Source organism: Mycosarcoma maydis, chromosome 5 (genome assembly GCF_000328475.2).
Source record: "Mycosarcoma maydis chromosome 5, whole genome shotgun sequence".
NCBI classification, from domain to species: domain Eukaryota; kingdom Fungi; phylum Basidiomycota; class Ustilaginomycetes; order Ustilaginales; genus Mycosarcoma; species Mycosarcoma maydis.
The window spans coordinates 927642-953994 of record NC_026482.1 but is presented as its reverse complement, the minus strand read 5'-3'; the positions used below and the strand labels follow the sequence as shown (position 1 = coordinate 953994).

The following is a 26353-nucleotide window of genomic DNA, read 5'->3' as shown; positions in this document are numbered from 1 at the left end:
CCACAAAAGTATGAAGCAACCAAAAAAAAAAAAAACGACATGACGAGGCCGACGAAAACATGTTTGCGCTGGACTGGATCAAGGCGAGGCAATAAACTTTCCGGCAACACACGTTCGTACCACCTCGTCGATCTTGAGAGCGTCCACTGCTTCGCCAAGGGTAACCACCCCCAGACTGGAGATGGTCTTGCCGATAATCTTCCACTTCAAATGCACGGGTGTGGGCACGGTCTGTGCGCCCTCGATCTGACAACGTGCGAGCAGCTTGTGCACCTCACTCGAAGGCGATGTGAGCGAAATCTTGTCGTTGAGCTTCCAGAAGAGCGACTTTGTTTCCGAGACAAACGTGGCCGTCGGTTTCGACATGATATTGTTCACCGTGGACGGTTGAATTTGCACTGCGAATTGGAGGTCTTGCAGCACCGTGGCCGAGGATTCACCTGCGTCGACAGTGGAGAATCGACAGGCAGAGTTGGGCGTATACGTCATGAGTAACGATGTCTGATGAGGCTCACATCTCCACTGTGCATGCAGCGACAAGGGCACGTATTCGGATTTGCGCGATTCGGAAATATGCACCTGGTACTTGAGCACCACTGCCTGCGACCCGCTGCTGGGCAGCCCGGATGTTACGCCTTGCTCGAGCAACGACTTGACATCCAGCAGATACTCACCAGGCGTGGACCCACCCGGAACGGCCTGGAGGAACGCCGGATTCGGAGCTGCCTTTTCCAGCTGCTCAAACGCCTCGATCCGAATGTGCACAGGTTTGACCGTACCCGCTAGACTGGAACCCACGGCGATGCTGAGCTCACCCACCACCATGACCTTGGCAATCTCCCTGCCGACAAAGATGGCATTTACGCGTTCGCTCAGACTCGCCTTGATGGGCGAGGTGGTGGAGCTGTTCTCGAACGGATTGTTGTTGGCGGTAGACGAAGCCACTGAAGCGATGCTTTGAGTACGGTGTTGACCGACGCCCGCTGTGCCAGTGAACGTGCTTTGCGTGCCAAACGGCGAAGGAGACCCGGGTACACTCGTTTGCGGTGAGGCGGTGAGCACACCGAATTGGCTCAGCCTGCTGCTGTCATCGCCACTACTGGAAGCTACGGTTGTGAATGCTGGGTTGTAGGTCGTGTTGCGGACATCCCTGCGATCGCGTCGCGTAGTGCCGCGACGAGAAGGCGGTCCGCTGGTGAGGAGCGTCGACTTCATGCGTTCGAGCGCCGCCTTCTCCTTGGAAGCGTCTTCGGTGATAGGCTGACTGCTGATGTTCATGCTTCCAACGCGATTGTTGACTGAGCTGTCAAATGTGTCTCGAGAGTCATCTTGACTGTCATTGTCTAGCAAAGAGGATCCAGCTGTGGCACCAGCTGTCGCAGAGCTAACTGCAGCACCTCCAACAGCAGCAGTCTCCCAAGGCTTACGATCGGGCGGAGGAATGGAGAAGCCCTCTGAGTCTACCAGCGGCGCAGCAGTTGAGGAAGAGGGCAGGTGAATGGCCGGAACGGTTGCAGACGTTTTCTTGGTCGGCGCAGTCGAGGGTGTGAGTGGAGCCATTAGACCTCCAGCAGAGGCGGGAGCCATCGAGTCGATCGAATCGTCGCCGCTTGCAGACAGGGGAGCCGCATTGCGCGACGACGAGCTGGCGCCTGCTGTTATTGAATTTTGTCGCAGCGTTCCGCTTCGGTTGACCGAGGAGAAGGACGAGTCGGCGGGTTCATCGGGTAAACCGCCGTAGATGGTCTGCGTGTTGCTCGAGTCCTTGTTGGAACGCGCACGGCCGAAGCGGCTGAAAGCGTTCTTGAGGGCGGAGCCGGCTGATTTGGTGGGCGTGGCATCTTGTGTACTGCTGCCCATGGTGCGATCAGCCGAGTGGATGGATGCTGTGGATGCGCCAAACTCACCCATACCGGCACCGTTGGACCTACCAGCACGCGCGGAGCTATCCGCACCGGAGCGACTGATGATGCTGCGACCGGTGACGGAAGACGAGCGGTTGAGAGCTACAGATGGCGCGGCACCAGCAACAGCAACAGCAGACGGACGCGAGGTCGAGGGTGTACGGTTGCGAGCCGAGGAGGTAGCAGATGCACCGACTACCACCCCATTTTTGAGGATGAAGTCTTGCATATCGGCCTGGGTATCAAAAGTAAGGCACTGTTGCATGGTCTTTTCGGAGCTCGACATGATGCGCTGTGCAGCGTCGCTCTGTGCGGTCTCGAATTTAGCAACGCTCTCCTTGAGCAGCTCGAGCCGGTGGGCATCGATGCGCTGATAGGCTTCAAACGCGAATGGAGCCTCTGTCTCCCATATTTCCATGGTCTGCGCGATGGCGCGTTCGGTCTCTTGGACCTTTGCATTGGCTTGAGAGGCCTTTTTGGAGGAAGCGGCTTCGAGCTTCTTGGTATCTTTTTGTAGCTGTGATTCGAGCGAGTTGAGTTCTCGTAAGGTGTTGGAAAGTGAGTCATCGTGGTCCTTGATACGACTCCATTCTCCTTGGGAGCTGGCGTTGCGAATGGGAGCCTCGCAATCTTGGGCGATGCGCTTCTCGAACTCGGCATGGGCACTGGCGACCTCTGCGAGCTCCTGTACGAGTCGCTCGTAAACAGGGGCATAGCTGGGTGGGATGGAGGAAGGGTCCGAGAGGAAATTACGTTTCGAGATCTTTTGGAGCTGTTTGAGATAGGTGTCTTCGAGTTCGCGGCGAGCGGCGAAATAGTCGGCAAGCTCCTCGTTAAAGAGCTTGGCTTTTCGAAGACGCTGCTGAATCAGGCTGGCCGAGTCGCGTGGCTTGCCAGGAACGAAGGCGTTGGCATAGGCGCCTGGCGCGAAAGCTGCGCCCGGTTCAGGTTCCGTCATCATGCTGCGTGCTGGCTAGGTAGGACAAGTGCGAGATTGGGCTCGAGTCGAGTGGCTGTCAAGGGGTGTTAGTAGACGGCGGCCAGATCGGGGTGAGACGGTCGCGGACGGTTGGTATCGAAATGAGCTGGGTATATGACGAGACAGTGATCGGAGAAGATGGCGGCTGGTTGGAAAGCAAGGTTGGATGTGGCTTGAGCGTTGGTGAACAAGAACAAATTCGAGTTCACATTGCGAAGTCGCCCAACGTGGTTTGTGTACGACGAGCATGCCACTCACTCCCCGCAATTGTCCATCACGAATCGGCCATCACGAATAATTCACGATTCACGATTGTGAATGCGGCTGGAAGAGGGACGAGGAGATGGATGGTGCGATGGCATCGATTCGTACGAGAAGAGGCAGATCAACACGCGTCAAATCGAGATAAATTAATCGTGAATGTTAGTCAAAGGTGCACTTCTCGATCGTCGAATAATTAATTGACTTGTTGCTTCGCCAATCGTAAATGTACCAAAGGAAACAGCAGTAGGCATTTGAACCGTGTCGAATTTTCGATGGTCCAAAAGCACAATGACGGCATGGATCTCCCCTGAGCGATTCCGGCTGTGCGAGGCTTGTGGGATCGACAGTGTTGTCTACAAAGAGAGAGTGACACGAGAGAGAGAGAGAGAGAGACAGCGAGATCGACCGCTGCTTTTCGCACATTCAGGCTCACATCCATTCACGATTCGTGAATGTGATGTCCATCTCTCGCTTCGCTTGTTGCGCAATCACGAATCGCGAATGGTAGGGTACCTGGTACCACCAGTCTCGCTTGGATAGACCCTTGATTTGAATCTTCGAGAGAACCCTGGCAACAGCGTTGATCTTTGAGCTGCTCCTTGGTGCTTACGCACACTCTTGTGCACACTGTCAAGACAGCCGAAGCGAATTGTCGCACCTTTTCATAAGTGACTCTGTATACGCGTACTGCCCGTTCCTCCGCTTTGGACCGAGATGTCATGTCGCGTTTGCCACCCACCCCCAACTACAGCCCAAAAACATGGAAGTGGGTTCTTCCAGCACGTGAGCTGCGAGCACGTCAACTCGAACCGGTCTCTGCGCACGGTTCTGATTACATTCGATGGAAGCCAGGCACGTACGGAGAGGCTCTGTACGGCGTCAGTTCGTCATTTGAAATTCGAAAGAGAGACGCAAAGAGGCTTGCTTGGTGGGTGACAGCTTTGGAATCAAGAGACACGAGATTCACGATGGTGAATCACGAATCCGAAACAAAAGTATGAAATATCATCCTAAACCCCGACGAGGTTGTGTTGATTTATTGATTTAAATATTTGTCTGCCTTTTCCGGCATAACGTTACTGTACGTTTGTGATTCACGATTCGATTCGATTTGATTGGATTCAATTCAATTCGATTCACGATTCACGATTCACGATTGGGCAAATCCCTTTTCTGGCTGACTACGCGTCAGTGCACCTCACACTAACAGTATGTGACTCTCGCTTTCTCTGCAGCGGCATCTGCGTCTGCGTCCGAGTCTGCGTCGGCTCTGGCTCTGGCTCCGTGTCTGTGTCAGTCAGTGTCTGTGCCCCAGTCTGTGAGTCTAGAGTCGATGATCCATCCATGTTGCGCGAGCTGGCCTGCCTCTCAGTCATCTGCCTTGCTTTGCTCGCTTGCTGGCTGCGCTCTTCTCCATTCACGATTTTGCTTACTTGCCACCACACACAAATACAAACAGAAGCAGACAAACACTGGCACATCCCGATCCACATCCACATTTCATCCACTGAGCCTGTTTCGCTTGTCGTGTCGTCTTGGTTCACTTCCGCCTCCACCATAACCGTCTATCATCCGCTTTCTCAACGTCTGCCTTAGTCGAGACTTTGATCCATACAGCATTACCTGCTCGCTTGGTTCCGTCACGAGCCGCCCTCAAGCCTCATCCTCATCCTCATCCTCGTGCTCCTCCTTCTCGTCTCGAAGCACCTCAAGTCTCTTTTCGCTGTCGCCAGCTTCCGCTACATCCTTGTCGTGCTCCACGTCTTGATTGCACTTTCACGTCCTTCTCGTCACCTTTCTGGCTTTTATCAAGTGTCACCATCTGCTCGCTCGCCTCTTTAGACTTGGTCGTCGCATCGCTGCATTCGTCATCTCCAGTCTGTCCATCAAGCAACGCTAGCATCCTCGTTCTCGACATCCCGAGCCTTTCAATCCGTTACACCCTTGGACTCACTGTAGTCTCCAGTCTCGTCCCAACATGGCCGACTTTGTCAAGCTCTCCATTTTTGGTACCGTCTTTGAGGTCACCACCCGATATGTCGACTTGCAGCCCGTCGGCATGGGCGCTTTCGGTCTGGTCTGCTCCGCAAACGACCAGCTCACAAGCACCTCGGTTGCCATCAAGAAGATCATGAAACCTTTTTCCACTCCCGTTCTCTCCAAGCGTACCTACCGAGAGCTCAAGCTGCTCAAACACATTCGTCACGAAAACGTCCGTATCATCCACACACAACTCGTGCCATCCACGAACGGCCATCTCACTCTTTTCTCTCCGCCCCTTTGCTTGTTTCTTCTGCACAACAGATTATCAGCCTCAGCGACATTTTCATCTCGCCTCTTGAGGATATGTAAGTGTCACGTCACAGCCGAGCCCCTTGTGCACCTTTGGTTCCGTTCAAGCTGCCTCAAGGATCAACAACCAATCGATCCCTTTGCCAACCATGCTGCGTAGCTTTTGCCAGCACACCAAGATGCTGTTTTTCTCAGAGTGTTGCAACTGACACACCAATCCATCTTTTCTGCTGCCTTTTCGATCTTGACTCTCACAGTTACTTTGTCACCGAGCTCCTCGGCACTGATCTCCACCGACTGCTCACCAGCCGTCCACTCGAGAAGCAATTCATTCAGTACTTCTTGTACCAGATCCTCCGAGGTCTCAAGTACGTTCACTCGGCCGGTGTCGTCCACCGTGACTTGAAGCCAAGCAACATTCTCGTCAACGAGAACTGCGATCTGAAGATCTGCGACTTTGGTCTTGCCCGTATCCAGGACCCCCAGATGACCGGTTACGTCAGCACAAGATATTACCGTGCCCCCGAAATCATGCTCACCTGGCAAAAGTACGATGTGGCTGTCGATGTTTGGAGTGCAGGTTGCATTTTTGCAGAGATGCTTGAAGGCAAGCCGCTCTTCCCAGGAAAGGACCACGTCAACCAATTCTCCATTATCACCGAGCTGCTCGGCACCCCACCAGACGAAGTCATCAAGACCATCTGTTCGGAAAATACGCTTCGATTCGTCCAGTCGCTGCCCAAGCGAGAGCGTGTTCCTTTCTCACAAAAGTTCAAGAACGCCGACCCGATGGCGTTGGATCTCCTCGAAAAAATGCTCGTCTTTGACCCCAGGACACGGATCAGCGCCGCCGAAGCGCTCGCACATCCCTACCTCGCTCCTTACCACGACCCTACCGACGAACCAGAGGCTGAGGAGGCTTTTGACTGGTCCTTCAACGATGCCGACCTACCTGTCGACACATGGAAGGTCATGATGTACTCTGAAATCCTCGACTTCCACAACATTGACAATTCGGGTCAAGACGAGGGTCCCGTGCCGCCCGTCAACAATTAAACCATGTGCGACCAATAGCGTCCATCCATGTTACGCTCGTCATTCTGCATTTTCAAACGCTTGCCATGCCTATCGGGCCCACGTTGCCGCTTCAGGTCCGTCAAATTCTAGCGTGCCTTGACCCTCCTGTCAAATAAACACTGCGTTGCCCTTGCCGTTCTTCTGTACCTGGCGTAGTTGTATTGTACAAGAGAGCAACGCGCAGTCCTTCGTCACTCTTGGAATATCCAAGTGCATCCCCCATCACTGCAGAAAGCTTCTAGCCTACATCTTGAACCTGATACTGCACATGCAACTAGTTCACATCATGAATCACAATCGTGAAGCTAGTCTGCAAGCCCTTCAAAGGAAAACCCGGACGGATCGCGGCTCATACCTCAGACCACAAAGAGTTGGCAGATGGAATGAGAGGAAAAGTTACAAATCCGAAATCATGAACACGAATCACGAATCACGAATCACGAAGGGTGTGTGTGTGTGCAACACGCAACCAAAACCCTGCGACTCGTTTTTGGACAAGCCTTAGCTTCTTTTCTCCACATGACGCACGGTTCACGCCGCTCTCGCGACTATGCGATACGTTGGGCTAGTTTGTTCCACACCCCATGCTCGTTCTCGTCGACGTCCGAATCGTTGACCGCTCGAGCACATCTTCGCCATGAGGCCAGCTGCTGCAGCTTTATTTGGCTGCATAGCCGCTGCGCTTGCGTCGCTCTTGCACGTGGCACGTGCCGCACAGGCACCTTTCTCCATTGAAGCTATCGAGCAGCGTATCGGCTTGGCATGGGCAGCCGAGCCGGTGACGTATCCGAGTAGAAAATGGACTCTGCCTCGAAACAGCTCCAACTCTGCCGTTGTCTTTGACAAATACAGCCTGGCACTCGCCGGTGGTCAGCAGCGTCTGTTTGTTCTCGCAGCCGAATTTCATCCGTGGCGCCTACCCGTGCCGAGCCTATGGCGTGATGTCTTGCAAAAAATCCGAGCGGCTGGCTTCAACACCGTATCAATCTACACACATTGGGGTCTCATCCAACCCACTCCAGAGGCCGCATCCATCGACCTGACCGGTGTCAATGATCTGGACTACTTCTTGACTGTAGCAAAGCAGGTAGGGTTGTTTGTGATTTTGCGACCCGGACCTTACATCAACGCCGAGACCACTGTGGGCGGCATGGCACCCTGGACTGTCAACATCGACGCAGTGCTGCGCACCAACGATACGGCCTGGCAAAATGCGTGGAAGCCGTACATCGATGCCATCTCTCGTGTCGTGGTCAAGCATCAGCTCGTTCATGACTCGTCCAAATCAGAACGTCTTGCAGGTGGAAGCGTTATCCTCGTCCAGGCAGATAATGAGTACAAGACTGGCGATGCAGAGCGCGCATACATGAAAGAGCTCGTTGCTAGGCTCAAGAGCAATGGCATTTCTGTGCCCATCACGTACAACGACCCGGGCCGCGACAACAACTTTGTCGACCTCGTCGATTTGTACGGGCTTGACTCGTATCCACAACGCTTCGACTGCTCGCATCCCACCACGTGGGTTCCGTTTCGCGATGATTATTTGCAGTACCACATGGACACAAATCCAGAACAGCCCTTCTATATCCCTGAGTTTCAGGGTGGATCGTACGATCCTTATGGTGGTCCCGGCTACCAAGCATGTGGACGCATGACAAATGCCAGCTTTACCCGAGTGGCCAACCAAGCTCTGATAGCACAGCGAGTGACGCTCCTGTCCCTCTACATGGTATACGGCGGAACTAATTGGGGCGGTCTAGCCGAACCGGACGTCTACACATCGTACGACTACGGGGCTGCACTCAACGAGCACAGACAAACGACAGACAAGTATACCGAGCTCAAGAGGCTGGGCAACTTTGTTTCGGCTTTTCCCGACCTTGCCATGACCGAACAGATATTTGACAAGCCTGGCTTCAACGTCTCACAAGCATACGACTTGGGCGCGAATAAGACGGTCGATGCAGCCATCCTCCGGACCACGGTGCTTGAAAACCCCGAGACCAAGAGCAGATTCTACGTCGTCAGATACGACAACACAACCGAATCAAGGAGAATCCGCTTTGCACTCGAGATTGAGTCGATGGGAGAGACCATCTTGGTGGGCGACAGGCGGAACTCGGACAGCGAATGGATTGGTAACAACTATCTCAACGGTCGAGATAGCCACATCATTCCTGTCGACCACAAGTTGCCAGGCGGTCTTCTGTTGCGCTTTAGCACAGTCAATGTCTATCGCGTCGCTTCCTTTGCCAACTACGTCCTTGTGTCTCTGGACTATGCGCCAAATCAGTTGATCGAATACTCGCTCACTTTTCAAGAGCCGGGCAACCGTTTTGTGGGCATGCAGATGTTGACTTTCAACAGCCGCGATGCGACTCTGCAGAAAGTACAGAGCGAGGAATGGTCATTGGTGCAACGTATGCATTCCGACATCCAAGCGGATCCCACCTACGTCAGGGGTTCGATTCCAGCCTCTAACATTGGCGAATCGGAGCAGCGCTACATGGTGTACAAGACTGTCGAAGGTATCTGGATCGTGCTCCAGTTCACGCCTACCTTGCTTACCCGACGAGACTTTTCTGCTCCTGCAAGGGTCGAGCGAGGCTCTGGTCGCTTGGCTGTGCCGCGTATCGCCAAACAGAACAACGTAATCAGTAGTTTCTTCGGTCTTTCAGAAGACAGCGTCATACTGCTCAAAGTGGATCTTTTCCGCAACGCCACGTACACGACCACCGCCCGGCCGCTCGACACGCTCCATCTTTGGGGATCGGTATCCTCGGACACCGATGCAGCTTTGATGGCCTTACCCGGGCTCACAAACATCTATTGGAACGGCCAACAAGTCAAAGCAACGCCACAAGGTGACAATGACTGGTTTTACTCCTTGGCCCTCCCTGGACCGCCTAAAGCCGCGCTTGAGTGGACACCTACCAACTTATCCAAGCTCGACTGGAGATGGAAGGATTCGATCCCTGAAGCGCACGCAGATTTCGACGATATTACTTGGATTGACGCAAACCAAACCGACTCATTCAATCCATACGCCCACGATCCATCCCTCGACACGCAAGGTTTCATCCTTTTCGCTTCACAGTACGGGTTGCACGCGAACAACATCGTCTGGCGCGGTCACTTTGGTATCTCATCGCATTGCGCGCCTTCGGATGTGTATATCAAAGTCGAGGGTGGCCGATCGTCCGCTTTCAGTGCGTGGCTCAACGGCGTCTATCTCGGAAGCGTTGAAGCGGATCGCGAGAAATCGGCTTCTGCGTCCACTTTCACGATTCCACAGCGAGCACTTTTGGTGAATAGGAACAACGTGGTGACGGTGCTACAGGACCATATGGGGATTGAAATGGAAGCTGGACAATTGCCGATCGGGTTCCGAGACGATGCAAGCCGCAAGTTGGAAGCGGTCAAACTTCCACGCGGGATCGTCGCTTTCAACTTCCCGTCGCTGCGCAACGCGAATCGTACCGAACCGGAGGTCAAGTGGAAAGTGCAGGGTAATTATCAAGGCGAATCTGCCCCGGACGCTGTTCGAAGATCGTTGAACGAAGGTGGTCTGCATGCCGAGGTGCGAGGCTGGCACCTCCCCGGATACGACGTCTCGCACTGGTCTACGCTTTCCAACAAACCCAGAGGCAGAGTCATCTTTTACAGAACTGCCTTCGACCTCGACCTACCTCGCAACACAGACTTGGGCCTGACATTCAGCTTCAGCCACCTAGACGGCAAGAAATTCCGCGCTCAACTTTACGTCAACGGCTGGCAGATGGGCAAGTACATCAACCATCTGGGCCCACAGACCGAGTTCCCGGTGCATGACGGCATCTTGCATCTTCGAGGGAACAACGAGGTGGGCGTGAGTGTGTGGAATCTGGACGAGGAGGATTCAGATTGGGATTGGGACCCAAGGAAGAGTTTGGAGCTCAAGGTGAGCCACGTCATGTCGGGCGAGTCGAGAGATGGCTACAACTTGCCAGCAAAAGCTTGGGACAAGCTGAGGGTTAAAGTGTAAACGATGCCTGTCAGCCTTCAAGACAGCCTTGAAGGATTGTTTAGATGAGCGATCATATTCTAAGTGCTTTGCTTCTGGCGTATGATGTGGACGGCGCGTGACTGCATCAACTGTGCAACGGACTGAGAGTATTTTGACGTCGTTGCTGCCGGTCTTGTGCTTCTATCACATCGTCCCAGCATCAGTCGGATCTATCGAGACATCCTGCACCACACTATCACGCCGCTACCGACGGGAAGGGATACAAGTACAAGTTGCCATTTTCTATTGGCCTTCCATATTTTAAGAGCCAGCAAATACGTACATCGCCCTCTCATGTCTTGAACAAGCGTGAATCTGAAAGCGTCTGATGCTCCGTTTGTGCTTACTCTGCCTGAGCGAACGGATTTTCGATGCTTTCAAACCCATCCGCTGGATTGATAACCGTCAGCGCGGTACCCCTCAACACCACGAGGCCCAGATTCCTCGTCTTGTCCGTCACATTGCCTTCTTCGTCGCGCACGGACTCGGTCACTTCGTCCATGACGAGATTCATCAGTTGATCAAAACCTTTGAGCGTGCCGAACACTTCGCGGCCTCCGGCGAACTTGACGCGGATCTTCTGGTCCATGTACTTGGATAGATCGAGGATGGCTTCTTTCTTGGGTCGTTCTGAAGGTGCAGAGGAGGAAGCCGAGTTGTGGGCGCCACCGCGAGATGCGCCACGAGAAGAGCCTCCACGGGAAGAGTTGCCGCGAGCCGAGCCACCGCCCCGATGCGAAGATCCGGAGAAGTTGCCGCCTCGTCCACCACGACCCTGTAACAGTGGCGGTTTCGCACATCGTCCAAGAAGAAAAGAAAAAGCAAAAGCAAGAGCGAGTACCAAGCGAAAGACAATCAGCGACATGGCCATCTACTTGGACTACATCAAACGATTCGAAACCTACTCTTTCCGACATGGCTACTTGTGTGCTTGGAGGAGCAGCTGGCGTGGTGTATGCGCGTTCGAGCCTGGGCTAGATCGAGCGATACTGCAGAGAGTACAGACGTCGTAGAGGAATGCGTTTCGTGCGTCGCAAGCAATCAGATTTTGAGACGCCAAGAGGTCGACAGACAGCAAGCTTGAAGAAACAGCCCATCTTGAGAACATGTTCAAAGGAGCGAGGCGGTTCGCGCTCCAACTCCACTCAATCGTGGCTCGACACGCGCCCAATTTCTCATGCTTACATAATCATGTCGCAGTTGACAGCTGCTCATCGTGCATGCTTGGACAAGCTTCGTGCACCTGGACCGGCACTTGTCTCCTAGACTGCCACTCATCTGCGCCTCACACCGCTCGGACGATCCAGCCAGAAGCAACGCTTAGATTGCAGTCCAAGCCATGCCAGAACCGATCTTGCCCGACGGCACATTGTCACATACCTCCCACGGCGACGCTTCCACCTCATCGACACCCCTCGAGCTCCTACGAGCGGTCAAGGAAGTGCAAGAGCGACGGATCTCTGTATGGCACGAATACGACGACGCTTTTGAGACGTTTCTGCGCCCATCCACCGCTGTACATGCCGCCCCGATCAACGGATCTCAGAACAACGTACCTTTAGCTACTGCGTCGGAGACCGATTTTAGCAGCGGCCGTGGCTGTGCCGGGTGCAGCAGTACCACGCTCCCCCTATCCGAGGATCTGCTCGCGCAGATCCTTCAGATCACCACGCAAGCTCTCATCGAATGCGGCCATAGGCTCAGAACAATCCAAACCGAACTCGCACATTCAAGCTCACCCGAGCTCGCGAACCTGGTCGACCAAATCCAGGCAAAAGAGAATGCATTGTTGAGGAATGTGGTCCAAAGGGATCAATTGCGCAAAACAACCTTCAAGCCATCCACTCAGCAAGTCGATCGAGCCGACGATCTACAGCAAGCTGACGTCAAGGTCAAAATCTCCCAATTCGACGCTACAATCGACGAAATCAGATCAGACATAGCTCAACTCATCCAGGAAGTATACGCAGAGAGCTTGGAATTACAACACTAGCCGCATATTGGTGTCCATACTATCACGACCATCAACCAAACTTTGAGCATCTCATATTGTGTATCACAGAATTGTGCACACGCGGTCCGAGGTATGCGAAGCAAGAACCTGATGAGAGTTGCCTTTCTTTTTGGGGGTGTGGCGACACGACCCAGCTAAGGGCGCGTGTCTGATGGGTGTGAAGAAAAATACAAGATTGATGTGCATGATGACCATCTGTCCATCACCGAGCAATGGCTGAAAGGCAAGACTAGCCATGTGCTAGCGAGAGAAGACGAACCTGTGAAAAGTGATGTGTGTATGCATGACGAGTGTGGATAATATGGCGGGGATTAGAAGAGCATTTACTCCTCGTCCTCCTCGGCGTCGTCACCACCAGCGGCCTCGGCGGCAGCACGAGCACGCTTGCGCTTAACACGACCGGCACGAGCACCACCGTAGGGCGAGGTGAGCGCAAAGTCAATGTGCTTCTGCGAGTCAAGACGAACGACAAACGAGGGTACGTTGACGATCTGCTTGCCGACGCGAATGTGGCGCTGGACAATCAGAACACGCGCGTGGTGGATCGACTTGGCAAGACCGGACTTGAACACCTGGGTCTGGAGACGTCGCTCCAAGAAGTCCTCGATCTTGAGCGCGAGCACATAATCGAGACGCATGCGCGTCTCATCGAGCACACCAATGCGCACCAGACGACGGATGATGGCGTTACCCTCGAAAAGACGCTTGGGGTCCTTCTCGTCGAGCTTGAGCAGCTCACGAGCAGCACGTCGGATCTTGGAGAGCGTGAGGGCAATGCGCCAGATCTCACGCTTGTTGCGGAGACCGTACTCACCAGCGAGCTTGAGCTCACTGTCGAGACGGGCCGACTCGAAAGGTCGTCGGGGAACCTTGGCGGTCTTGGACTGCTTGCGAGGAGCACGAGGCATCTTGTCTAAGGTACGAGGTAGAAAGTTAGAAGGTGTCAGATGATCAAGGGCGGGCAACAGAGGAGGTCAGTAAACGCTGACCCAACACTGGTTTGTTTATGCCTGTTTGTGCATGCGAGGGTCAAAGCTCTTGAAATGCTAGGTTGCCTCGATCAAGTCACCCTTGGTGTCGGACTGCACGACGGAGTAGAGAAAAGTATACGATGACGACGCAATGGTCCAGCGCTGAAGAGACAGGCTAAGCCCGTATTCTAGCGTCCTCATCCCAGACAAACGGCAGTGCCAGCAACATGGCGCTGAGACCTTATTGCTGAGCACCAAGACCGCTCCCGAGGCACAGACTCTTGTTGTAGAATACGGCCGCATTCTGCCAGCTGGAGGAACAGAGACGTTGCTACGGAGGCGAACGCTAGGCATTTTGCGAGCAAGCAGGGTCATGGTGGAAGGATTGTCGAGAGATTCTCGGAGCTGGCATGGGGTGAGACTGATGCTCCTTTGCACGTCTCGCTCGGAATGCTGAAACATGCGAACCCGCTAGCTAGTGTAGGCGAAGAGCTGGTGCGGCGATGACAATGTTGTTGTTAAGACTTGGCGAAGCAACCCCTTCCACACAAAGCATCGAGATAACAATGCTGCTCGGTTGATGGCATCGCGATGGTTCGTATATCGAATGCATCTGATGGTGTGAAGAAAGTGCAGGGTATAGATGCGTAGTCGATGCCGCTAATACTATTGCTAATATGCTGCCTTATATCCTTTGCTAACGAATGTCCATCATCGTGTCGCAAATCTTCCGTTCTCTATCTTGCCAGCCATCGTCGATGCAGTTGCCGCCATTGCTGGCGGGGGTTGTTGGATGTCAAGATCGAGGCCACCATGAGCATGTTCTCGAGCACACGAACGCAAAGGGTCCGGTGCGACTTACCTTGATGAGTATGGTGAGAGACTGGAAGGTAGAAGTGTCACCGGGACAAGTCCGTCAACTAGAATGACCTCTGTTCTGCTCTCTGTCCTTTCAATTGGGGGCTGGCAGGCTTCGGTGCTTCTACGATGCACTCTGCTCTTGAATAGGGTGGCTGTTGGCCCTCCAGCTTCCTCGAGTGCGCGAACATCAGCGCTGATCAGCCAATGGACACAGCGCAGAGCCCCATAGGAACTCTACTGGGTCTTGCCTCTCCTGTGTCAATTTCGCTTGTAGGCAGGGTCAATTTTTTTTTTTTTTTTGCCAAATTTCTCGTTGAATTCGGGCTTGTAGTCATCCGAAAGCTACACGTGACTTACTGTATTAGGAACTAGGTCGGCCGGCTTTCTTTTGTAATTATTATTTCTAATCGAAACAGGAGAATCCATCCCTTCATTCTCGCAAGGAAACAGCCTTGACCCTCGACAGCCTGAGCAGCGAGAACAAATGTTGAGACAGCCGCACAGCTGTTTCGAATCAGCAAAGTCTGCGAAATGGGGAAAAATTGGCTAGCAGCCCGCAGTACACGAAAGGGACCAGAGAGTGCAGAGTGCGACCTGCGAGCTGGTCTTCGGGCCCGCAGACACTTGGCCAGCTCAAGTCTGAGGTTAGGCAGAGAGGCTACCAGCCAAAGAACCGTCACCAGCCAAAATTGTTCGATTTGCCAGCCAGTCGTAGCCAAGCCAGTCCAAAGCGATACGAGGTGGCCATCATCAACATCCTTCTCGTCACCATCACCCCCTCAAGAGATCATTAACTCACAATGCCTGTAAGTTCTGACGCAACGCCGGCCACATAATCACGTCACATCTTTGCATCGACCAGGAGCATGGATACAACTAAAACAACATCGAATAAGCAAAACAACATTCAGCAGACAGTATCGTGACGATGAAGGAGACATGCTATGACAAGGACCAGATGTAGCGAACAGGAGGAAGGAGGAAGCGACAGCCCTACAACGTGTTCGTGATGACTCGGCGTCAACAGCTTAGGTACGGATTGTGGCAGAATATCTAAAGTCGTCTCTTTGAAGGGGGAACCAATCGCAGCCGCACAGCATATCGACATCCAATAACTCCGACCCAGGTCACTTATTTCTGCTGTAAAGCATCTTCTCCACTGCGAAGTCTCGCGCCAAGATTGCATGCCAGCGAACCGTCTAGGATTCTCTTGCCAGGATTTGCAGTGGGTGGTGTCATCAGCCGACCAACAATCGATCAAGCTACATCACAACAATGGAAAGGTCTTTAGTCGACACAGTAGCGTTGACATTCTTCATCAGCGCGTATGTGTACGTGGTACGACATCCTCGACACTACGCCAACCATAAACTTCAACAAGGAGGAAAAACAGATCATTCAGCACTTGACTTTTTCACTGCAAATGTCATACTTTGGATGGACGCAGCCAGCTTGATCCTGATAACGGATCAAAGGCAGTTCAGCTTGTTGGCTTGCGGAACACCAGATAAGACTTTGCTTGTTCTGAATCAGCAACCGCTATCGATACATTTCGTTGGACGACTGCAGGATTGACGTGCCAGTAGTCGACAATGACCGTCCATGCTATCGTCTCCAACAACATGCTGACCTTCCCGTGATTCTATTGAATGCTTCTACTGTCTGTTTCCATTGCCTCGAACGACAATAGCACTCTTTCGGTTACAGGGCCCGCACCCGTCACCTCTTCGCGAGGAAGTTCCGTCAGCATGGTCCCATCAAGCTGTCGACCTACCTCCGACCCTTCCACGCCGGTGACATTGTCGACATCAAGGCCAACGCTGCCGAGCAAAAGGGTATGCCCCACAAGTACTACCACGGCCGTACTGGTGTAGTCTTCAACGTCGCCCCACGAGCTGTTGGTGTGATCATCTACAAGGTGGTCGGAAACCGATACATCGAGAAGCGTGTCAACGTCCGCATTGAGCACGTCAAGCACTCCAAGTGCCGAGACGATTTCCTGCAGCGTGTCAAGCGCAACGCTGAGCTCAAGAAGGAGGCCAAGGCCAAGGGTGAGCACGTGCAGCTTAAGCGTCTGCCCGCTGCCCCCCGCACTGCCCACACCATCTCGATGAAGAACAACACCCCCGAGACCCTTGCTCCCCAGGCTTACGACACCTACATCTAACGGTGTCGTCTCATTTGCGCTCCAACACATTTCTTCGCCTGCCTGCATATGCACATTCCTCCCATTTTTCTCTTCATCTGGTCTCTTGTTTTCTTCACATATCGTCCTGATGCAACGGCATCATTTGTACTTACAACACACCAAAAACCCTGGTCGAAAGACCACCATCTAGTTTCCTGATATCACAAGGAACGAAATACACATGCGAAAGCAAACATTTCTCACGAAGTTGTCCTTTGACTGTGTGATACTGTGAGAATGTACGCAAGGTGGTTGAAGCAGCCGTTCAAGCTGCAAGCTGGAATTCTCAAGCTGGGTAACGCTGGATACGTTAGACAGCCGCCTGTCATGGTGATCGACATATGAGAAGACGAGGTTGCACCGACTGTTGCCAAAGGTAAGTATGGCGATTCACCTGCTGCATATGTGGGTCAGCGTCTAGTCATCCTGTCATCATCGATATCATCAGACGAGGCAGTCGTGAGTAAAGGTCGGATTGAGTATCAGAAGCACGTCCTGGCAATCGGTGAAATAAGCCGATTAATCGGCGATGTGATTTGGATTCACCATTCGGAACAGATCGGCAACAGAAAAGTGGAGTGAAAATGGACCCCACGCTTTCAACAGCTCTGATCCGGACGCTGTGTATTCGCAGAACGTACCGAGAATCATGTACAGATTTCACGCTCGTCGGAGGACACGAGAGCTGGCTGCCCCACACGATCGAGCGAGCTAACTAGCTGGTTAGTTGGCTAGCTATCTAGCAGAGTAGAAAGCTCCGGTTCGCTGTGGTGCAAGATCGATGTGCGTGATGCGACTCCGGCGTGTGAAGGATTTTCTATCCGGCTAGCTATGTGAAGACCGCTGAGTGCAAGGTCGGCCCTGCGGCCCTGTGATAGTATATAGATGGCGGTGACCTTGTTGTTCTGCAAGCTCCTGTCCTACCACACCCTATCGCAACCTCGCGACCGCTTTGAAACGACATTCGAATCACGCTCCAAGCTAGATTTGAAGCACTCATTTAGGCAGACCTTGTTTCGTAGCTTTCGACCTCGCTCAAAGGCTTTGCGTCGGATCGTGCGACGTGGGACTTGTTGCGTTGCACTTCAGTCCTTGTGCAGCTGCGGGTCAAATAGCGAAAAGCACACAGAGTAGCGGTCTCTCTCTCTCTCTCTCTCTCTCTCCAATCGGGAAAAGCAATTCGTGATTTCTGCGCAGAGACGTCAGAAGAAAACAGGCCCAAAATCCACGGCAGCACACCGCAGCTAACGCCGCAAAAATCTGCCGGTCACTCCCGAGCGAGTCACGCCGGTCTGATCTGAGTCGAGGAACAACATTGTGACACGAGACAAAAGCGGTATCGTCCCGCATCTCTTTTCGTTACCACGTACACCGATCTTGTCTTGCAAGCAAGTGCTTAGACCGCGGTGCACGGACTCAACCAACCGCGTGTTCTCTTGCCGCATCCACCTGCTTGTCACAAGCACGGTCGACTTGTGGATCACGCAAATCCATATCAACAGCAACGTTTGCATCAAGTGTCGAAGACAGGTCGTGCTATGCTTGCATCGATACAGTAGCTTTTTTCTCTGCTTTGTTCTCACTGCAGCATCCTTGTTCATCCAAACATCATGACGACAGCAGCAGACTCTACGAGCCCCATGGCAGGGCTCACGCGCTCGAGTCAAGCTTCGACTTCGGCATCGACGCTCGAGAGTTTCCTCGAATCTGCCACTGCTCTTGTCTCGCCTGCGAGTGAAACGACGTTTCCATCAACGCCTGCCTCTGATCGGCTGCCAATATCGCGCACACGTCCAGCGGCCACTTTGCGAGCTGGAAAAGCAGCGGCAACAGCAGCAGAGACGCCGCTTACACCTACCGAAATTGCCCGAGTCAGAGCATATCAACAGCTTCATCGTACAGAATCTGCGCTCAACGCATCGCCAGCTGGCAATGTCGTGGAAGTCGAGAGCTCGTCGTCATCACAGAGAGATGCAAATCAACATGTGCGGTCGCACGCGCATCCGGCGACGAACCACGCATTTCTGATCACTTATTTTGTCGCTGGTGGTGCAGCAGGTGCTACATCTCGAACCGTTGTTTCGCCTTTGGAAAGGCTCAAGATCATCATGCAGGTTCAACCCCAATCTTCCCAATCGTCTTCTTCCGGCGCCGCTTCGACCACGGCGAAAAGTCGATCTGCCGTGAAAAATCGAGCGTACAACGGCGTCTGGACTGGCCTTGTCAAGATGTGGCAGGAAGAAGGATTTGCAGGTTTTATGCGCGGCAACGGTATCAACTGTTTGCGCATTGCGCCTTACTCTGCTGTGCAGTTTACGACGTACGAAATGTGCAAGACGTATTTGCGACAAGAGGGCAGCGACGAATTGGATGTCATGCGAAAACTCACCGCGGGAGCAATCGCCGGAATTGCGAGTGTCGTCAGCACCTACCCGTTAGATCTCGTTCGATCGAGGATCAGCATTGCAAGTGCCAACATGTACAACGAGGCCAAGAGCGAGGCTATCTCGGCGTCTACCAAGATGGCTGTAGCCGAAAGAGTGCCGGAGCAGGTCTTGCGTACGCAGATCGCAGCGAGGCAGAAGGCTGTTCCAGGGATTTGGGCCATGACGACCAAGGTGTATCGCGAAGAAGGTGGTCTTCGCGGGCTGTACCGTGGTTGCGTTCCCACTTCGGTCGGTGTGGCGCCGTACGTGGCGCTGAACTTCTACTTTTACGAAGCAGCGCGAAAACGTATCTCGCCAGCGGACGGAAGCGATCCTTCGGCACTCCTCAAGCTCGCCTGCGGTGCCCTGGCCGGAAGCATCTCCCAGACCCTGACATATCCCCTCGACGTCCTCAGACGCAGAATGCAGGTGGCCGGAATGAAGGACAGCCAGGAGAAACTGGGATACAAAGATAAAAATGCCATCAATGCTATCCAGAATATCATCAAGGCCGAAGGCGTCACTGGATTGTACAGAGGCTTACTGCCCAATTTGTTGAAGGTCGCACCGAGCATCGGTACGAGCTTCCTCACCTACGAGGCGGTCAAGGGGTTCTTGGAGGTCCATCTCGACGATCTGCACAAGCCCGAAGACACGTCTAAGGCGGCTTGAAGCTGGGGCCAGAGACGGGTGGATGCACGTGACTTGCCTGATGCCAAGCACCAACGTACATGATCAGCTGTTTTAGCATCACGCATTGCCTCAATCTCCGTTAAGTTAGAAGCGCATACAAAAACACAATATTGTATTCGTGATTGTACCCTCGACACACTCAGAACAATGCGTGTCGTAGAATCTCTCCTATCATTGCACCAAGTTTATGGCAGCGAAGAAGGGCCGAGACTGAGTATTGATATTTCGACAGAGACCCGCTGTGCTGACCTAAGGTGCTTTGAATGAATCATCCTGGTTAGCCTAGTGCGACTAACCCATCGGGCCTTCGCTCTTCAGACTGCTCCTTCCAGCACGCAGGATCTCGTCGACGCTAAGCAAGTTAGAAGCGATAACGGCCGAGCTGTGCAACATATGTCTCTTGACACGGTAATTGTCCCAGATTCCCTGGCTGATTGGGTCCATCGGCTCGCCCGTCTGGACGTCGAGCCCGACCACGTTACCCTCAGCCGCCTCATCTTGCAAAGCTACCAGGCAGTCCTGCACATCGAAGCCCGAATTCGAGGCCAGAGTCTTGGGAATCACCAGCATGGCATCTGCAAACGCCTGTACGCCCAACTTGGCGCGTCCCTTGGCTGACTTCTTGACCTCCGTGGTCAAGTATTGGCATGCCGAGATCTCGAATGCTCCACCACCGGCGATCAGCGTTGTGTCCTCGATGGCATTCTTGACCGAGCGCAGACCATCGCGAACTGCGTCCTGGATCTGCGACATGGTGTGTGCGTTGGGTCCCTTAATCAGGATGGTCACCGACTTGGGGTCCCTGCATTCCTCGACAAACGTATACTTCTCCTCGCCCAACGTGTGCTCGTAAACGAGACCTGCGTAACCAAGCACATCGGGGCTGAGATCGTCGACCGAATTTTGCGCAACACCTCCACAGCAGAGTTGCAGGCGCTCCATGTTTCTCCTCTTGGCCCTTCGTAGCGCCAGAATACCGTTCTTGGCGAGAATGTCGAGCGACATGGGGTCGATCCCCTTCTGATTGAAAATGACAAAGTTCTTCTTCTTCTCGTTGCTTGCCTCGGTAGGTGCGTCGCAAACAGCCTGTTTGAGCTCGACAATCTTTTTCAGCTTGGCATCGACAAATCGGCGCTCGCTCTCGACGAGCTTTTCGCGCTGCTCTGCGGAAGAATAGAAGAAGCCGGAGTTGACCTCGGTCTTTTCATACTCGAGCGAAACGTTGAGAGTGAGGACGTAAGCGTTTTCGACACGCTTAGGCATGTCGGCATGACGCGCACCATGATCGAGCACGAGACCGCGGACGAGCTGAGTATCTGTCTCGGTCTTGTGCTGCATCTTCATGATCTCGACCATGTGCAAGTCGATGGGATCCTTGATGTTCCACTCAGAGACACTCTCACTGCTGCCGTCTGCTGTGGGCGCGGGTGCTTCGATGGTTGAGGTGGTGGAGGGCTTGATGGCGAGCACTGCATCTACAATGTCGGCTGCGAGCTGTGTTGCCAGTTTAGCGTGCAGCTTGGTGGAGAGAGAGGTGGTGGCGACCTTGATCAGTGTAGCACGGTCCATCTCGGAGGTCCTTTTGAACTCTTCGAGAAACTTGAGTGCTCCCGTCTTGGCTACATCAAAGCCTTCGCTGATGACACGAGGGTGGACGCCTTCCTGAATGTATCGCTCGGCCTGCTTGAGCAGCTCACCGACGAGAAGAACGACCGAGGTGGTGCCATCGCCACACTGTTCATCCTGCGCGACGGCGGTTCGGGCGATCATGGCAGCGGTCGGGTTCTGGATCTGCATTTCGGTGAGGAGTACCTTGCCGTCCTTGGTCATCTTGAGGTTACCCGAGCCATCGACGAGCATCTTGATGGTGCCGCGAGGACCAAGATTGGATCGGACCACCTGTGCGAGGCCGATGGCACCGGCAGTGTTGACTTGAAGAGCCTGAGTCCGACGAACGGACTCGGCTCTAGGGTTGATGAGCTCGATGGCTGACATTGTCGTGTTGTTGCCGGATGGAAGCGTGCGAAAGCCGAGACTTGTGCTGCGTCGTTACGGTTGAATCGAGGCTTGATGACAAGGTAGTTCAAATCAGCCGAGACGAGAAGACAGTGATGAGATTGGTGGTGCGATAGTGTCAACTCCTCTGCAAGCCGCAAGAAAGTTGTGGTGGAGAAGGGTGTATGTGCGCGATTATTGATTGGTGTTGGTCTTAGCAGGCAGCAGCAAAGCGGCTCAGGCCAAAAATCGAGCGCAGTGCGCGCTTTGCAACAGCATTTGGCGTTCGAAGCGCGAGGAACCTTTTTCTTTGGGCCTTTCTTCTTGCCTCAAAAATTGACACTTGACTTCGTACAAAGTATTCATTCGCACGATAATCGTGAATAGGCCTGGCTCGCCGCAATCACGCGGCTCTTTACCTCCACCGCAACACCAATTCAACGCCAACACTGACAGACACCAACCGACTTAGCGCGACACCATTATAGAAGCGCGTGACGTACGCCACCTGGTCCACTTCTTACGCACAGCACACAAAGCTTCCGTGCCGGCCTCCAGTTTCTAAGCTGCAGAGATCGAAAAAGGAATACAGGGTGCTTTTTGACAGACACGGCCATGGCGTCAACAGAATCCAACTACCGCTCTGAGCTTTCGGGCTTTCGATGGGCACAAGGGAGAACAGACGACTCACGGCCACAGAACACGTCATCCGGACCAACAAGCTATCTGTCGACCATTACCAATAGCATCTCTGGCTACGTACCATTGCGGTCGAACGAACGCACGAATGAAGAAGAGGCGTACCTGAGCCTAAGTCGCTGGGAGAGGTGAGTGGCGAGCCCAAGCTCAAGCCCAAGCCCAAGGCGGTCGAGGCATCCTGCGATGATTTGTCGCAGTGCTACTGCTGACGTTGAATCACTGACTCCTGACTGAATGTTGATACTACAGATTCCTAGGCTTCTTAGCCTGCATCGCTGGTGCGGCGGTGTGCTTCTTCTTCAGCTTTATCTTTCTTTCGCCGCCCATTCTAGCTCTTCGACCGCAAAAGTTTGCGCTCGCGTTTTCGCTCGGCAGTATGCTGTTTATGATCGGCTTCTCGGTTCTCTCAGGGCCCCTGGCGCATCTCAAACACATTTGCAGCAAGGAGAGACTTCCCTTTTCGATTGCCTACTTTTCATCGCTGGCACTTACCATCTACTTTGCCGTAGGTCCACGCAAGATGCTGCCAACGATGGTGTTTGCTATCGTCCAAGTGGGCGCGCTGCTGACCTACTTGGCGGCGTACTTCCCTGGAGGCACTACCACGTTGCGGTACGGTGCGAGCATGCTGATGCGTGGAGGTACATCGCTTTTGCCAATCTAGAAAAAGGGTTTTCTTTTGCAATTCTCAATGCCGCCTTGATGGACGAACGGACTAGTATGCTGAGCGCCGATGTGACGACGGAAAGGGTTGTGTCTGAGTGTCTAGCTTTATTCTCGAGGTGGCTTGAGCTAACTGTACTTGTACACCAGATCCTGATCGGACGCATGTAAAATCGTACGCAGGGTGCACGACAGGGTAAGTCTCGATCGAACATTTCGCAAACGCCAGAGGGCAAGGCGAGGAGAACAAGAATCTGAAAGCATCTGTCAAGGTCATGGAAGAATCATCCCACAGTGTGGGACCTATGCTATAGCCGGTCGAAATCGGGCTTCATCGGGGAATTGTAAAGATTGCTAATCTACCTATAACTATTATATTAAAGGGTTAAGGCACGAATTTGGCCAGCCGAGGGCAAAGGATTCAGGGGCCAAGCCGAAAGCCTCTCGCGTGGTCAAAGAGAAAATCAGTTTTAATTCGCGATTCACGATTCACGATTGGGACGTGCAAAATTCACGATTTGTTGTCAGAGACTGTGGTCCAGGCGAGGCGGCTCGTGATTCAGAATGACGCGGCCGTGCTTTGACTACACAGCCTATTTTGTACGCGATTGATCAGTCATCGTGCACTGGTTCAAATTCCGACCAGGCGTAGAATGGTAAATGGACCTGCTGTACAAGACTCGTCTCTCTCGATCCAGATGCCTTGATGATCGTGGATACTGCTACTCGACCGAATGCGTAGATTGCACGACAAGTGACTGCACTGAAAACTAAGGTAGAAGGCCAATAATAGTGAATCGGCTGGGAAGAAAGCGCACAAGACTGGACATAGATGGTGCAGAGATCTGAGCGATTCTCAGGTAAAATTGTGGGGGTGCAGAACCAAACGACGAACGTTTTGACCAACTCCAGCCTGGCTTGCTCCGATCTTGCCGTCTGGATCTTGGCCCACAACGCCTCCTTGCTGGTGCATGATGCGATACCGACTGTCGGTTGGCTTTGATTGGTCGAGACCAAGCCAGGCTTGATCAGAGACAATCTCTGAATCACAGCACGCGGACGCGGACGCGGACGCTTCCGAAGCTGAACCCATCGAGTGACGAGTGACGAGTGACGAGTGACGAGTGACGATACAAGGGCCTTGGCACCACAATCACCAATCACGGAATTTCGCGCACATGTCTGGCCCTCAGAAACGTTGATGATACATCTGTGCATCCCAATTCAAGCACACCTCGCAAAACCATCTTCTGTCGTTCTGCTGCCGCTTTCTGTCTCTTTTGCTTGTCCCTGAATGTGGCTAAGCTAGCCTGCCCGAGGCCAGCCTGTTGTTGAACGATACAGTACATTGGCGATTGTGAAGTGTCCCGTGCCCCATCCCTCGCCCTTTTGCCCTCGCATCTGCCTTTGTTTCCAACGGGAGCTTCTCTGAGCTTAACTGGATACCTTTCTTCTCCACCATCACCCTCCCCGTCCCTATCCGCATCTGCGCTCGATCACGTATTGCTGCCACTTACTATAGCAGCGTTGACCACTCGCAATCATGGCTGACCGTAATCACCCTTCCGCCAAGCCCGCCGCCAGGACGGTGCTCAACCTTGGCAACCTTCCTCCCAAGAAGCAGGGCTTTGGCGCTGCAGCTCAATATGCGCGCACTCCCTCGCGTGTTGACCCCAACAATCCGCCTTGGCCGGCGTACCGTGGATACCACGAGTTCTCGTTCGCTCATGTAAGTCTCTCTAGCACACTGAGGTATACTGATATCCGCCTGAAACTATGGTGCAAAACGAATAGAAGCTAACCTGTTTCTCTTTGTCTGACCGTTGTGCAACAACAGGAAACCATGGGCAAACGTCTGCCTACCATCCTGGGCAAAGCCGTCGACGATGTCATCAAGACGCTAAACGAGCTCTACGAAGAGGAAAAGATTCTCGACCTCGCCAAGTGCATCGAGCGCATGCACGTCCTCATGGACGACCTCCAGAAAAACGCCAAGCTGCGTCCCATCATTGACGACGGCGAGGGAGACATTCCTCTCTGGAACAAGGAGATTGCCAGATTCTTCCGCGGCAAAGATTTCATGAACGCACCCTGGCTCTTTGCCGAGGCGTACAAGTACCGTCGCCTGCATGAGTGCTTCAGCATCTCCAAGTACTGGAAAGATTACGATGTCTTTTTCCGTCAGAAGTGCGACACTTTCTCTCGCTCCGGCACCGCCGTCTTTGAGCTCTCAACTCGTTTTGCCGAGCCTTTTGCTTACGAGGAGGGCGCTACCGAAGACCAGAAGCTCAAGGCTCGCGAGCTCCTCTTCCACGAGCTTACCCAGGTGTGTCTCTGGGGTAACGCTACCGATCTCTCGCTGCTCATCAACATGACCGAGGAGGACATTAAAAACCTTCAGTCCACCGGTGGTGAGCACCTTGCCGCTACCGAGAAGAACATTCTCGGCAACCACCTCGACCGTCTCTGGAAGCTCGTTTCCAATATGAAGGGAGGCCGAATCGACTTTGTCCTCGACAATGCCGGATTCGAGCTGTACTGCGACTGCGTCTACGCCGACTGGCTCATCCAGTCAGGTATCGCCAACGAGATCCATTTCCACGGCAAACGATTCGCTTGGTTCGTCTCGGACGTTACGCGCAAGGACTGGGACTGGTTGCTCAACTCGATGCTCTACGGTTCACTCTTTTCGCAAGCCTCGGACGCCGAGGTGCAGTCGCTCAAACAGATGGGTCTCCGCTGGAAGGAGTACGAACGAAAGGGTCAGTGGATCTACGAACAGCATCCCTTCTGGTGTACCGGCTACACCTTCTGGTCCATCTCGCAAGAAGCTCCCGATCTGTTTTTGCACCTCGCCGAATCCGATTTGGTCATGTTCAAGGGTGATTTGAACCACCGCAAGCTCACCTATGATTGTCAAGCTCCAAGCGACACGCCTTTCGACATGGCCATTGGCCCACTGGCGAGCGACGATGGTGCTCCACCCGTGGCCTCGTTGAGGACCATCAAGTCGGACGTTGTGGTGGGTGTGCCAGGCGACGTGTCGAATAAGTTGGATTCCGAGGAGCCCGGTTGGAGGATCAGTGGCAAGTATGCGGTTGTGCTTTTGAGTGATGGGCTGCCCGGTAAGCCTGTTAGTTTCAACCAGCAATGAAGGCAGAGCCCTTTTCGACGACTTGTCTTGCCCAGCTCGTCGTTTCGACTCTCAAAACCTTTGCGGTCAGAGCAACGTCGCTGACCGTCTCACGAATACACGAAATGTAGAAACGAACCCACGCTTAT

The 26353-nt window shown here is 53.4% G+C and overlaps 11 protein-coding genes across 11 annotated transcripts; 7 read left to right on the top strand and 4 right to left on the bottom strand.

Annotated features, from left to right (window-relative positions):
- Positions 1 to 78: 78 nt before the first annotated feature.
- On the bottom strand, positions 79 to 2862 carry UMAG_02358 (uncharacterized protein; the record flags this gene model as incomplete). The annotated part of the gene is made up of 1 exon (XM_011390363.1): positions 79 to 2862. The coding sequence occupies one exon, from the start codon at positions 2860 to 2862 to the stop codon at positions 79 to 81; it is 2784 nt and encodes a 927-aa protein (XP_011388665.1).
- Positions 2863 to 5125: 2263 nt separating this feature from the next.
- On the top strand, positions 5126 to 6495 carry UMAG_02357 (putative mitogen-activated protein kinase HOG1; the record flags this gene model as incomplete). Its single annotated transcript, XM_011390362.1, has 3 exons — positions 5126 to 5359; positions 5452 to 5495; positions 5697 to 6495. 3 exons carry the CDS (start codon positions 5126 to 5128, stop codon positions 6493 to 6495), a joined length of 1077 nt encoding a protein of 358 aa, XP_011388664.1.
- Positions 6496 to 7153: 658 nt separating this feature from the next.
- On the top strand, positions 7154 to 10540 carry UMAG_02356 (uncharacterized protein; the record flags this gene model as incomplete). The annotated part of the gene is made up of 1 exon (XM_011390361.1): positions 7154 to 10540. One exon carries the CDS (start codon positions 7154 to 7156, stop codon positions 10538 to 10540), a length of 3387 nt encoding a protein of 1128 aa, XP_011388663.1.
- A 364-nt stretch (positions 10541 to 10904) lies between these two features.
- On the bottom strand, positions 10905 to 11478 carry UMAG_10128 (Sm-like protein LSM7; the record flags this gene model as incomplete). The annotated part of the gene is made up of 2 exons (XM_011390510.1): positions 10905 to 11336; positions 11467 to 11478. The coding sequence occupies 2 exons, from the start codon at positions 11476 to 11478 to the stop codon at positions 10905 to 10907; spliced, it is 444 nt and encodes a 147-aa protein (XP_011388812.1).
- Positions 11479 to 11900: 422 nt separating this feature from the next.
- On the top strand, positions 11901 to 12554 carry UMAG_02354 (uncharacterized protein; the record flags this gene model as incomplete). The annotated part of the gene is made up of 1 exon (XM_011390360.1): positions 11901 to 12554. One exon carries the CDS (start codon positions 11901 to 11903, stop codon positions 12552 to 12554), a length of 654 nt encoding a protein of 217 aa, XP_011388662.1.
- Positions 12555 to 12898: 344 nt separating this feature from the next.
- Positions 12899 to 13483, bottom strand: UMAG_02353 (40S ribosomal protein uS4; the record flags this gene model as incomplete). The annotated part of the gene is made up of 1 exon (XM_011390359.1): positions 12899 to 13483. The coding sequence occupies one exon, from the start codon at positions 13481 to 13483 to the stop codon at positions 12899 to 12901; it is 585 nt and encodes a 194-aa protein (XP_011388661.1).
- A 1724-nt stretch (positions 13484 to 15207) lies between these two features.
- On the top strand, positions 15208 to 16574 carry UMAG_10127 (60S ribosomal protein eL21; the record flags this gene model as incomplete). Its single annotated transcript, XM_011390509.1, has 2 exons — positions 15208 to 15213; positions 16098 to 16574. 2 exons carry the CDS (start codon positions 15208 to 15210, stop codon positions 16572 to 16574), a joined length of 483 nt encoding a protein of 160 aa, XP_011388811.1.
- A 1631-nt stretch (positions 16575 to 18205) lies between these two features.
- On the top strand, positions 18206 to 19693 carry UMAG_02351 (uncharacterized protein; the record flags this gene model as incomplete). The annotated part of the gene is made up of 1 exon (XM_011390358.1): positions 18206 to 19693. The coding sequence occupies one exon, from the start codon at positions 18206 to 18208 to the stop codon at positions 19691 to 19693; it is 1488 nt and encodes a 495-aa protein (XP_011388660.1).
- Positions 19694 to 20005: 312 nt separating this feature from the next.
- On the bottom strand, positions 20006 to 21709 carry UMAG_02350 (putative chaperonin containing TCP-1 complex subunit CCT6; the record flags this gene model as incomplete). The annotated part of the gene is made up of 1 exon (XM_011390357.1): positions 20006 to 21709. The coding sequence occupies one exon, from the start codon at positions 21707 to 21709 to the stop codon at positions 20006 to 20008; it is 1704 nt and encodes a 567-aa protein (XP_011388659.1).
- Positions 21710 to 22324: 615 nt separating this feature from the next.
- Positions 22325 to 23072, top strand: UMAG_10126 (uncharacterized protein; the record flags this gene model as incomplete). The annotated part of the gene is made up of 2 exons (XM_011390508.1): positions 22325 to 22536; positions 22658 to 23072. The coding sequence occupies 2 exons, from the start codon at positions 22325 to 22327 to the stop codon at positions 23070 to 23072; spliced, it is 627 nt and encodes a 208-aa protein (XP_011388810.1).
- A 1542-nt stretch (positions 23073 to 24614) lies between these two features.
- Positions 24615 to 26225, top strand: UMAG_02347 (uncharacterized protein; the record flags this gene model as incomplete). The annotated part of the gene is made up of 2 exons (XM_011390356.1): positions 24615 to 24800; positions 24909 to 26225. 2 exons carry the CDS (start codon positions 24615 to 24617, stop codon positions 26223 to 26225), a joined length of 1503 nt encoding a protein of 500 aa, XP_011388658.1.
- Between the last annotated feature and the right edge of the window lie 128 nt (positions 26226 to 26353).